Source organism: Doryrhamphus excisus, chromosome 2 (assembly GCF_030265055.1).
Source record: "Doryrhamphus excisus isolate RoL2022-K1 chromosome 2, RoL_Dexc_1.0, whole genome shotgun sequence".
In the NCBI taxonomy this organism is placed as follows: domain Eukaryota; kingdom Metazoa; phylum Chordata; class Actinopteri; order Syngnathiformes; family Syngnathidae; genus Doryrhamphus; species Doryrhamphus excisus.
Genome location: NC_080467.1, coordinates 27,854,822 through 27,865,928, shown reverse-complemented (window position 1 = coordinate 27,865,928; position 11,107 = coordinate 27,854,822). Strand labels below are relative to the sequence as shown.

Sequence of the window (11,107 nt, the reverse complement as noted above, 5' to 3'; positions counted from 1 at the left end):
TTTTGACCCAATTGCAAAGGTGTACAGTCATCAGTCATAAAGGTGTACAGTCATCACAATTATAAAGGTGTAGTCATCACAATCATTAAGGTGTACAGTCATAAAGGTGTACAGTCATCACAGTCATAAAGCTGTAGTCATCACAATTATAAAGGTGTAGTCATCACAATCATTAAGGTGTAGTCATCACAATCATTAAGGTGTACAGTCATAAAGGTGTACAGTCATCACAGCCATAAAGGTGTACAGTCATCACAATCATAAAGGTGTACAGTCATCACAATCATAGAGGTGTACAGTCATCACAATCATAAAGGTGTACAGTCATCACAATCAAAGGTGTAGTCATCACAATCATTAAGGTGTACAGTCATAAAGGTGTACAGTCATCAGTCATAAAGGTGTACAGTCATCATAATCATAAAGGTGTACAGTCATCACAGTCATAAAGGTGTACAGTCATCACAACCATAAAGATGTACAGTCATCACAACCATAAAGGTGTAGTCATCATAATTATAAAGGTGTACAGTCATCACAGTCATAAAGGTGTAGTCATCAGTCATAAAGGTGTACAGTCATCACAATCATAAAGGTGTACAGTCATCACAGTCATAAAGGTCAGTCATCATAGTCATAAAGGTGTACAGTCATCGTAATCATAAAGGTGTAGTCATCAGTCAAAGGTGTACAGTCATCATAGTCATAAAGGTGTAGTCATAGTGATAAAGGTGTAGTCATCACAGTCATAAAAGTGTACAGTCATCACTGTCATAAAGGTGTAATTTCATCACAGTCATAAAGGTGTAGTGATCACAATCATAAAGGTGCAGTCATCACAACCATAAAGGTGTACAGTCATCATAATCATAAAGGTGTACAGTCATCAGTAATAAAGGTGTAGTGGTCACAATCATAAAGGTGTAGTCATAAAGGTACAGTCATCACAACCATAAAGGTGTACAGTCATCACAGTCATAAATGTGTTTCTCACATCGATTAAAATATATATTAATGACATTAAAGTTATTTTTCCTCATGTTATTTTTGTAAAATTACTTTATTAATTTCTTTTTTTGGCATAATATTCCAATGTGTCTATTTTTTGTAATATTTGAACTTTATGCTACTGAAATGCTGTTATTTATTTGTCCTCATACTATTGTTCTTGTGTTATTGTCATACTAGTCCAATATTTTCTGGTTATAATATTTTATTTTATTATAATATTTTGACGTTATCCTTGCTAAATTACTGCTGTGGCTACACTTCCACAGTTTTGTTCAAAGAATTAGCTTATGTAAATGTGAGTGTAATTCCTCATGAGGGATTCGTGAAATAGGAGCTGTTTTTAAAGATTGAGTGGGCCCCGGGGCGGGGGGGGGGCTAAAAGATGCTAACCCCTTTCACCTCTTGTGTGGAATGACTTTCACGCTTGGCTGCGGTCCAATTTGATGGGGGGGGGGGGTTGCTAGGCGACAGGGACGTCCTGATTACTGCCAGTGTCTTCTGGCCTGCAGCTGGAACTGGGAAAGGAGAAGATGGCAGATCTGTTACTTAGCATCATCACGGCCGTCGCACGGCTCAACAGGTCCATTAGAATTTATCAAGAAAGATTTAAAGGACGGTTGAAGGTGAGTAAACCGCCTCGTCACTGCGAACTTTTCACAATTGGACGCCCCCCCCCCCCCCAACTCTCGCTAAATGCCATTTTCCCCAGCTCAGCTTCTAAAAGGGCAACCTAAAAATAGAAGGACATTAAGAACAGACATTTAAATGTTATTTTCTGCTGCGCTAATTGAGTCGTCTTCATTCACGCTACTCATACAGGATATCATGTTGGGAAAAGAACAGGGCCAGCCTTAAAGATCCAGTCTTATGGGCCAGCCTTAAAGGGCCAGCCTTAAAGGGCCAGCCTTAAAGGTCCAGCCTTAAAGATCCAGCCTTATGGGCCAGCCTTAAAGGGCCAGCCTTAAGGGGCCAGCCTTAAAGGGCCAGCCTTAAGGGGCCAGCCTTAAAGGGCCAGCCTTAATGGGCCAGCCTTACAGGGCCAGTCTTAAAGGGCCAGCCTTAAAATGCCAGCCTTAGAGGGCCAGCCAGAGCCAGCCTTAAAGGGCTAGCCTTAAAGGGCCAGCCTTAAAGGGCCAGCCTTAAAGGGCCAGCCTTACAGGGCCAGCCTAAAAGGGCCAGCCTTAATGGGCCAGCCTTAATGGGCCAGCCTTAATGGGCCAGCCTTACAGGGCCAGTCTTAAAGGGCCAGCCTTAAAATGCCAGCCTTAGAGGGCCAGCCAGAGCCAGCCTTAAAGGGCTAGCCTTAAAGGGCCAGCCTTAAAGGGCCAGCCTTAAAGGGCCAGCCTTACAGGGCCAGCCTAAAAGGGCCAGCCTTAATGGGCCAGCCTTAAAGGGCCAGCCTTAAAGCTCAAACCTTAAAGGGCCAGCCAGAGCTAGCCTTAAAGGGCCAGCCTTAAAGGGCCAGCCTTAAAGGGCCAGCCTTAAAGGGCCAGCCTTAAAGGGCCAGCCTTACAGGGCCATAAAGGGCCAGCCATAAAGGGCCAGCCATAAAGGGCCAGCCTTAATGGGCCAGCCTTAATGGGCCAGCCTTAATGGGCCAGCCTTAAGGGGCCAGCCTTAAGGGGCCAGCCTTAGAGGGCCAGCCTTAGAGGGACATTCTTAGAGGGCCAGCCTGAAAGGGCCAGCCTTTAAATACTATTAAATCATATGGTTTGGAAATTGCATTGAATTGGAGTTCCATGTTTTGATTACAAAGAAGCTTTTATTAGTATGATACATTTTATGATGGTATCCATCCAAGTAATATTGCAATATTACTCATTCATACACTCAGCTGATCTGGTCATGCGACGTTTTCCCATCATTTCATGACATCTTCCCGTGCGCATCATCTTTATTTGGATGCGACTCCCCCGAGACAAAGTGGACAACAAATCCTAAAGATAGAATTTTACTCTCCAGCTGCTGTCCATGTTCATAGCAGGGGTTGCTATGACGACGGCAGCATCCTCACTGCAGGTGTATTGTGGGAAATGGTTATTCATTTGGTATCGGATGCGCTAAGACATTCATTATACATAAATACATAAATATTTCTATACAATAAGACAATTCCTAGGTGCCTGGACTCTTTTGTTATGGACCCCAGGCCACAATCATAAAGGTGTACAGTCATCACAATCATAAAGGTGTACAGTCATCACAGAGGTGTACAGTCATTACAATCATAACGGTGTACAGTCATCAGTCATAAAGGTGTACAGGCATCACAATCATTAAGGTGTACAGTCATAAAGGTGTACAGTCAATCATAGAGGTGTACAGTCATTACAATCATAAAGGTGTACAGTCATCACAATCAAAGGTGTAGTCATCACAATCATTAAGGTGTACAGTCATGAAGGTGTACAGTCATCACAGTCATAAAGGTGTACAGTCATCACAATCATTAAGGTGTACAGTCATAATCATAGAGGTGTACAGTCATTTCAATCATAAAGGTGTTCAGTCATAAAGGTGTACAGTCATCACAATCAAAGGTGTAGTCGTCACAATCATTAAGGTGTACAGTCATGAAGGTGTACAGTCATCACAGTCAAAGGTGTACAGTCATCACAATCATTAAGGTGTTCAGTCATCACAGTCATAAAGGTGTACAGTCATCAAAGGTGTACAGTCATCACAATCATAAAGGTGTACAGTCATCACAGTCATAAAGGTGCACAGTCATCACAATCATAAAGGTGTACAGTCATCACAATCATTAAGGTGTACAGTCATAAAGGTGTACAGTCATCACAATCAAAGGTGTACAGTCATCACAATCATAGAGGTGTACAGTCATTACAATCATAAAGGTGTACAGTCATCACAATCAAAGGTGTACAGTCATCACAATCAAAGGTGTAGTCATCACAATCATTAAGGTGTACAGTCATAAAGGTGTACAGTCATCACAGTCATAAAGGTGTAGTCATCACAATCATAAAGGTGTAGTCATAAAGGTGCACAGTCATCACAACCATAAAGGTGTACAGATTGGTATCTGGTGCGATACGACATTCATTATACATAAATACATAAATATTTCTATACAATAAGACAATTCCTAGGTGCCTGGAATTTTTTGTTATGGACCCCAGGCCACACTTTGACCACCCCTGGTTCTCCTACCATGCTTCTCACTTCTTCATTTAAAAGCACTCCTCCAACTTTTATTGTGCACTCCCATTTCTACCTTGCTGCAAGATACATCTCATAAATGCGCAAGCTAACTGGATTATTCTCACAGCGCCTAATGGAGGCGTGGGCCCGCGGGGAATACTATCCACCCCGACAGCCCTTCTCTCGCTCTCGCCCAGATAAATCCCTCCTGCACTTAGTTCTCATCCATTTTTAATGCAGCAGCCGCAGCTGCAGGACGAACATGCAAACGGCTGACTTGGGTCTTTTTTTTTTTTTTTTTCCCGATGCTTCTTGTCGTGCTGAGCATCAACACCAATCAAAACCTTAGTCGCTATACGGTCCGGATAGTCCAACATGAAGGTGTTCAATCCCGCAGTCATTGTTTTAAGGTGGGGTATCCACACCAGCCATAGATTTATACAAATAGTCCAACAAAAATACAGGAAATGCTGTAATACGCATGCCAGGCCAGTAGTTGGCGACATATTAGCTGTATTTTGGGTTTAAATGGATGTGATTGTGTTGGAAATAAAAAAAACACTTTGTTGAAGAAATATAAACACAATTGCAAAGTGTTTTAGTTGTTACCACAGCAAACCTCCATTTGTAGTACAGTACTAGTCAATACTCATTTTTTTTACTGTTGTATTATTAGCTGGAGTTTTTGTTTTTGAGTACATTACTTGCCAATTCTCTTCATTTTTAGTGCACTATTGGTCAATTTCCTGTTTTTAGGCCTGTACTAGTCACTGTTTTCTGTTTTTAGTACATTACTTGCCGATGTACTTCATTTTAGTGCAGTACTTGTCAGTATTCTGTTTTTAGGACAGTACTAGCCAATGTTTCAGTTTTTAGTACAGTTCTTAAGACGGTACAAGCCATTATTCTTGTTTTTTTAGCACAATACTATCCTATTTTCCTAGATGGTACTCAATGTTTTAAATATTTAGTACAGTACTACCCCTTGTTCTACATCCTTTGCAAATTGCAAGCCAATGTTGTGAGGTTTTAAACATTGTACTATCCAGTATTTGGAGTTTTTAGTACAGTGCTAGTCACTATTTTCTGTTTTTAGTACATTACTTGCCGATGTACTCCATTTTAGTGCAGTATTTGTCAATATTGTGTTTTTAGGACAGTACTAGCCAATGTTTTCAGTTTTTAGTCCAGTTCTTAAGACAGTACAAGCCATTATTGTTGTTTTTTTAGGACACTACTATCCTATTTTCCCAGATGGTACTCAATGTTTTAAATATTTAGTACAGTACTACCCCTTGTTCTCCATCCTTCGCACATTGCAAGCCAATGTTGTGACTTTTTAAAGACTGTACTATCCAATATTTGGAGTTTTTAGTACAGTGCTAGTCACTGTTTTCTGTTTTTAGTACAGTACTTGCCGATGTACTCCATTTTAGTGCAGTACTTGTCAGTATTGTTATTAGGACAGTACTAGCCAATGTTTTCAGTTTTTAGTACAGTTCTTAAGACAGTACAAGCCATTATTGTTTTTTTTTGCACAGTACTATCCTATTTTCCCAGATGGTACTCAATGTTTTAAATATTTAGTACAGTACTAGCTCTTGTACTCCATCATTTGCACATTGCAAGCCAATGTTGTGACTTTTTAAAGACTGTACTAGCCAATATTCCGAGTTTTTAGAACAGCACTAGTCACTGTTTTCTGTTTCTACTACAGTACTTGCCGATGTACTCCATTTTAGTGCAGTACTTGTCAGTATTCTGTTATTAGGACAGTACTAGCTGATGTTTTCAGTTTTTAGTACAGTTCCTAAGACAGTACAAGCACTGTACTATCCAATATTCTGAGTTTTTAGTACAGTGCTCGCTGATTTTATCAGTATTTAAGTCGGTACTATCCAGTATTCTCAATTTCTCCAACAGTATATTGGATGTTGTCAGTTTTTAACATGGTACTAGCCAATATTCTCAGCTTTTAGCAAGTACTAGCCATTGGTATGCCGTGTGGTTGGCTGACCACAAGTCCAGCGTGTTCCCTGCCTCTTGCCCAAAGTCAGCTGGGGTAGGCTTCAGCTTACCGGTGACCTTAAGTGAGGATGAAGGGCATTGAAGATGGAGGATGGATGGCCATTGTCATCAATATTAATGTGGTACTAGTCAATTATCTCAGTTATTAACATAATACTAGCAATTATTCACCCCATGCTTGAAAGTGACAGAAGTGGCCGCTAGGGGCCGACAGTGAGCAGAGACTGCAATTTTAGGTGTTGTCACAGGACCAGTTTTATCAGAACTGGACAGGTGTTTTCGTGCACTTTGAATGTTTTTTGAGCCCCTGGGATTAGCATATTAGCATATTGTCAAGAATTTCACACATGTTATGATTGGACATGCAGTACTCTTCCACAATAATAAAACTAAAAAAGGTGAGCACACGCTTCCAAATATTCCATATGTTTATTTCTCTTCATGTTATTCTGCACAGCAGCAAATATAAATAACAAAAGTTTCATTATCTCATCTTCATTTACTCAAAAGTCAATTTATTCAGTAGATTTGCTCTCTTGCAAGGAGTTAAAAAGTATATCGAGTATATTTACATACAATGATGTTAAATGGTAACACAAGTACAAGTATGCGATACAAATACTATCAAAAAACCCTCATTATAAATGGCACTATATCAATAAAGTTTTTGTGTTGTTTTTTTTTTACATAGAAGTACAAAAAGAGAGGGGGGGGGGGGGGTTGAGGTCACTTTTCTGAAAGGTTGGACTATACTGAATGACACGACGGATGCTTTGGTCGACTAAACTTCCGTGTCAGTGGGATACATTCTCATGGATTATTTGGGATTATAGGAATAGAACCGTGTGTGTTTTGACATTCATTTGCTTGTCTCGGGAGTGGAAATGTAAAGAAAAAGCAAAGTTATGACAAAGAAAGGATCCAGTCAGAGTGTCGCTAATAAAAAAAAAAAAAAAAAGTCAACTTTGTTTCTCAGATGAAATGTTGACATGACGGCCGCCATGTTTCTTTTTATGCTACCGGATACTTTCCTCACCTTTTTTTTTGAAATGGTGAACAAAACTTTGGTTTTTAAGAAGAAAAAAGATATAAAAATAGAAAGCTGACATTCTATACGGTGTTTTTCTACACCCATGTGGGAAAGTCAAAAGTATAAATGAAGTATAAAAATATATGACATCTAATCTGACACAATGATGGGAAAATCGTTCAGTGCAATTGATGCAATTGAAAGTCTGCTTCTAGAAGATTCGCATCCTCTTACCCCCCTTGAGAGGCCTGTGGGGGGGCTGGTCCTTGGACAGGGGGCAGTACTTGATGGTGTGCGCGTTGTCCCCGTTGGCGCTGCAAAGGGGGCAGGTGTACGCCCTCAGAATGGGGCACACCACCCTCCCGTCGGGGGTCTTGAGGACGTGGGAGCCGTACACCTCCTCCGGGGCGCCGTTGTTCCGGCAGAACACGCAGATTTTGGGCTCCTGCTTGGCCTTGGCGGAGGGTTTGCGCGTCCTGCGCTCCGCTCCGAGCAGCTCGAATCCGGCTAAGCTTCCCGCCAGACACCCGTGCGCCTCTCGACCCCCCGGCAGCTGCTTCTGGAAGGGGCTCAGTATGGAGAAGCGCTCCTTCAGCTCCAGGATGGAGCCCGGCGGTGGGGTTCCGGGCGGGCAGCAGCAGTCGAGCGGGAGGCTGTCGCCCATGGCTCCAGCGATGGCGCAGGCGCACTCCGGAGTGTCGTCCAGACCCAGCGTGGCCTTCAGGGACTCCGTGATGGAGTTGGGGCTCCTCTGGGGCATGCTGAGTGCGTGGTTCTTGGTGACCAGGGTGGTCAAGCCCAGGTAGTCGTTCCAGAAGTTAAAGGTGTAGTCGTAAGACCGCCGCGCGCTCAAGTAGTTGTGGTTGACAAAATCCATGTCTGCGAATACGGGGGAAATATCAATAAAAAAATAATAATCCAGAATTGTGTGATATCTCCAGCGTGGATGTCACAGCTGAGCTTCCTACTGCACAAGTTCTGGCTTTTAAGGATGAGGAGAAAGGAGGGAGAGGAGGAGGAAGAAGAAGGGGAGGCGGGGCTCCGCTTGGAACCAATGTTTGGCTCAGAAGCACTTGCTTATTTTGATACAAATAAACCACCACCATCGTGTAATAATCACGCACAGAAGCTCTTTATGCTCGCATCGGGGTTGCTATGATATGCTGTGATTGTTGTTGCTGCGTGACTTCATATCAGCTGTTATTTATCATCTGTTATTTTAAAAACAACTTCAAATCACGTGTGTGTTACAATGAATAGGGAACAAACTGACGTCATGCATGGGAGCTTTCAACAGGGGGCAGCAGAGTGGCAGTCAACGTAAGACGTGAGGACAAAATGGCGCCGAGGAAGAAAACTCAAAATAAGGAAGCGAAAGTGTTTTTTGTTTACATTATTAATTTAAGTGTGAACGACAAAAGTAAGTATTTAAAATGAGCATATTCAATCATTCAAATGAAAAAGCATATTAAAAGGTGCTTAAAATGCCTCATGAAGATGCCTTACATGTATCAATGATCAATTTACACTATTACTATAGTTTGAAGTGTGTGTGTTTGTGGACTTTAGCATAGTGAAACGTGCTTACAACATCTTAATGAATTAGGCTACTGTTTCTCATGTAATGGTGGCATACAATACAACGTTTCTGTTTGTGTATTTCTTTATGATTAAGTCTAAATTCGATTTTCATTCCTTAACAGCAGCAGAGGACATGGGCAAAATATGAACAGACATGGAGAAAAGGTAGATATTCCTACTTTTAACATTTAAACTTTTAAATAATGGGTGAATAATGTAAGCAGGAAGGTTCCTACAATCACTCTGCCGCAGGTAAAGAAACAGGTAAAGTACTACTACTATGGGAAATAATGAACAATTACCTGTAAAAATTTAACTAGCAACTTTTTCCCAAACAAGTACTGCATGCACGGTGGACGAGTGGTTAATACACAGGCTTCACAGCTAGGAGACCAGAGTTCAATTCCACCTTTGGCCATCTCTGTGTGGAGTTTGCATGTTCTCCCCGTGCATGCGTGGGTTTTCTCCGGGTACTCCGGTTTCCTCCCACATTCCAAAAACATGCTAGGTTAATTGGCTACTCCAAATTGTCCATAGGTACGTATCATGACTTCATCCATCCATTTTCCATGTCGCTGATCCTGACGAGGATCGTGGGGGTATGCTGGAGCCTATCCCAGCTGATTTTGGGCGAGAGGCGGGGTTTTGGTTTTGTTGCAATATTACATTTTTTTTACATTAATATTATGACATATTGGGGCGGCACAGCGGTCGAGTGGTTAGCGCGCGCACTCTCACAGCTAGGAGACCAGGGTTCAATTCCACCCTCGGCCATCTCTGTGTGGAGTTTGCATGTTCTCCCCGTGCATGCGTGGGTTTTCTCCGGGTACTCCGGTTTCCTCCCACAATCCAAAAACATGCTAGGTTAATTAGCGACTCCAAATTGTCCATAGGTATGAATGTGAGTGTGAATGGTTGTTTGTCTATATGTGCCCTGTGATTGGCTGGCCACCAGTCTAGTGTGCACCCCGCTTCTCGCCCGGAAATAAGCAATAGAAAATTAATGAAATTACCGCAAGGCATGCTGGGATGCTAAAAGCACAACTGTGATGTTTCCATAAATTAGAATATTTTCTGCAGTTTTTTTGTGTCTTCAGGTTGGAATCGCTCTGATGGCGCCATGACTGTAGTCGCTGAGGCTTGTGGAAGCGCCCCCCCGCCCCAGTGCCCCCCCGACCCTGTGAAAGCAAGAAGGTATGTAAGCTAAGGTGAGTGTAGTAGTAATTAAAGTTCAATTGATCCAACAAAGCCTTCGTTTTCCCTCGCCGTCTTGCAGCGATATCGGCCTCTCATTAGATTTATGCAGCCACTCCAAAATAGGGATTTTATGATGAAACATTAAAATTGCATGTAATCGTTTTTTTTTTTTTTTTTTAACTCCCAAGCCTGCACAAGTAGATTCCCGCCTTGCCTTCTTGGCTCCAACTGAAATATTGATGAGCACATGATCATTTTCTTGTGACTAAGAGGGATTAATACTCCGCCTGCCTCCGGCGAGTGGCACTTTATTAAACCAGGAATCGCGCACAACATCAGCAGGATGGAAATCCAATGAAGGCTCGAGTCATTGTTGCATTATTTTTATTATAATAATAATAAAGCGTTTTTGCATGGGAAAACAATGCATTCCTAGTACAATGATAGTTGATACTGCAAATGTGTTTGAATAATTGAATGATTTTGTGTTTTGGACTTTAATTTTAAACAAATTATGTGACACCCACACAATGTGTGAATGGATGAAATGTTGTGCTGCTAAACATTTCAATTATTTTGTTAGCAGTTTTATCAGAACGTGTGTCTTCCAAGAAAATAATGAGTAAAGAACCACACAGATGGTTTTTTATATCATTTGTATATTTTCACTCTTCTCCGAGCTCCCAACCAACAGTGTCAAGCTAGTGTTAAGTATTTGAGCCTAACTGCTGTCCGTCATAGAACTTTGAACCGTTTTGCGTTTAATTTTGACATTTTCCGAAGAAGCAACATGTGGTACAGTAAACCTCGGATATATCGGACTCGGATATATCGGAAATTCGCTCACAACGGACAGATAAAAAAGAACCAATTTTTTTTAATGCATTTCCAATAAAAATTCATTGCATATATCGGATTTTTTATAACGGATTTCGCCTATTTCGGACAAAATCTCCAGTCCCGTTCCAATGCATTTCCATTAAATTTCCCTCGCATATATCGGATGGCCGCATCGTGGCGCTCCGATTCGCCGAATCGTGACAGGCCGCTATACGACGTCATTTGCAGCGTTTGCAGCGTTGCCTGCGCGTCCAG

General features: G+C 41.7%; 1 protein-coding gene and 1 long non-coding RNA gene across 2 annotated transcripts; one reads left to right on the top strand and one right to left on the bottom strand.

The window, feature by feature from the left end:
* Window positions 1–6,637: 6,637 nt before the first annotated feature.
* On the bottom strand, window positions 6,638–8,211 carry nanos1 (nanos homolog 1). Its single transcript, XM_058063939.1, has one exon. The coding sequence runs from the start codon at window positions 8,109–8,111 to the stop codon at window positions 7,446–7,448; it is 666 nt and encodes a 221-aa protein (XP_057919922.1). The 5' UTR covers window positions 8,112–8,211; the 3' UTR covers window positions 6,638–7,445.
* A 358-nt stretch (window positions 8,212–8,569) lies between these two features.
* LOC131120023 (uncharacterized) lies at window positions 8,570–10,178 on the top strand. Its single transcript, XR_009126631.1, has 3 exons — window positions 8,570–8,654; window positions 8,938–8,980; window positions 9,913–10,178. It is a non-coding gene; the product is annotated as an uncharacterized LOC131120023 (long non-coding RNA).
* The last annotated feature ends 929 nt before the right edge of the window (window positions 10,179–11,107 follow it).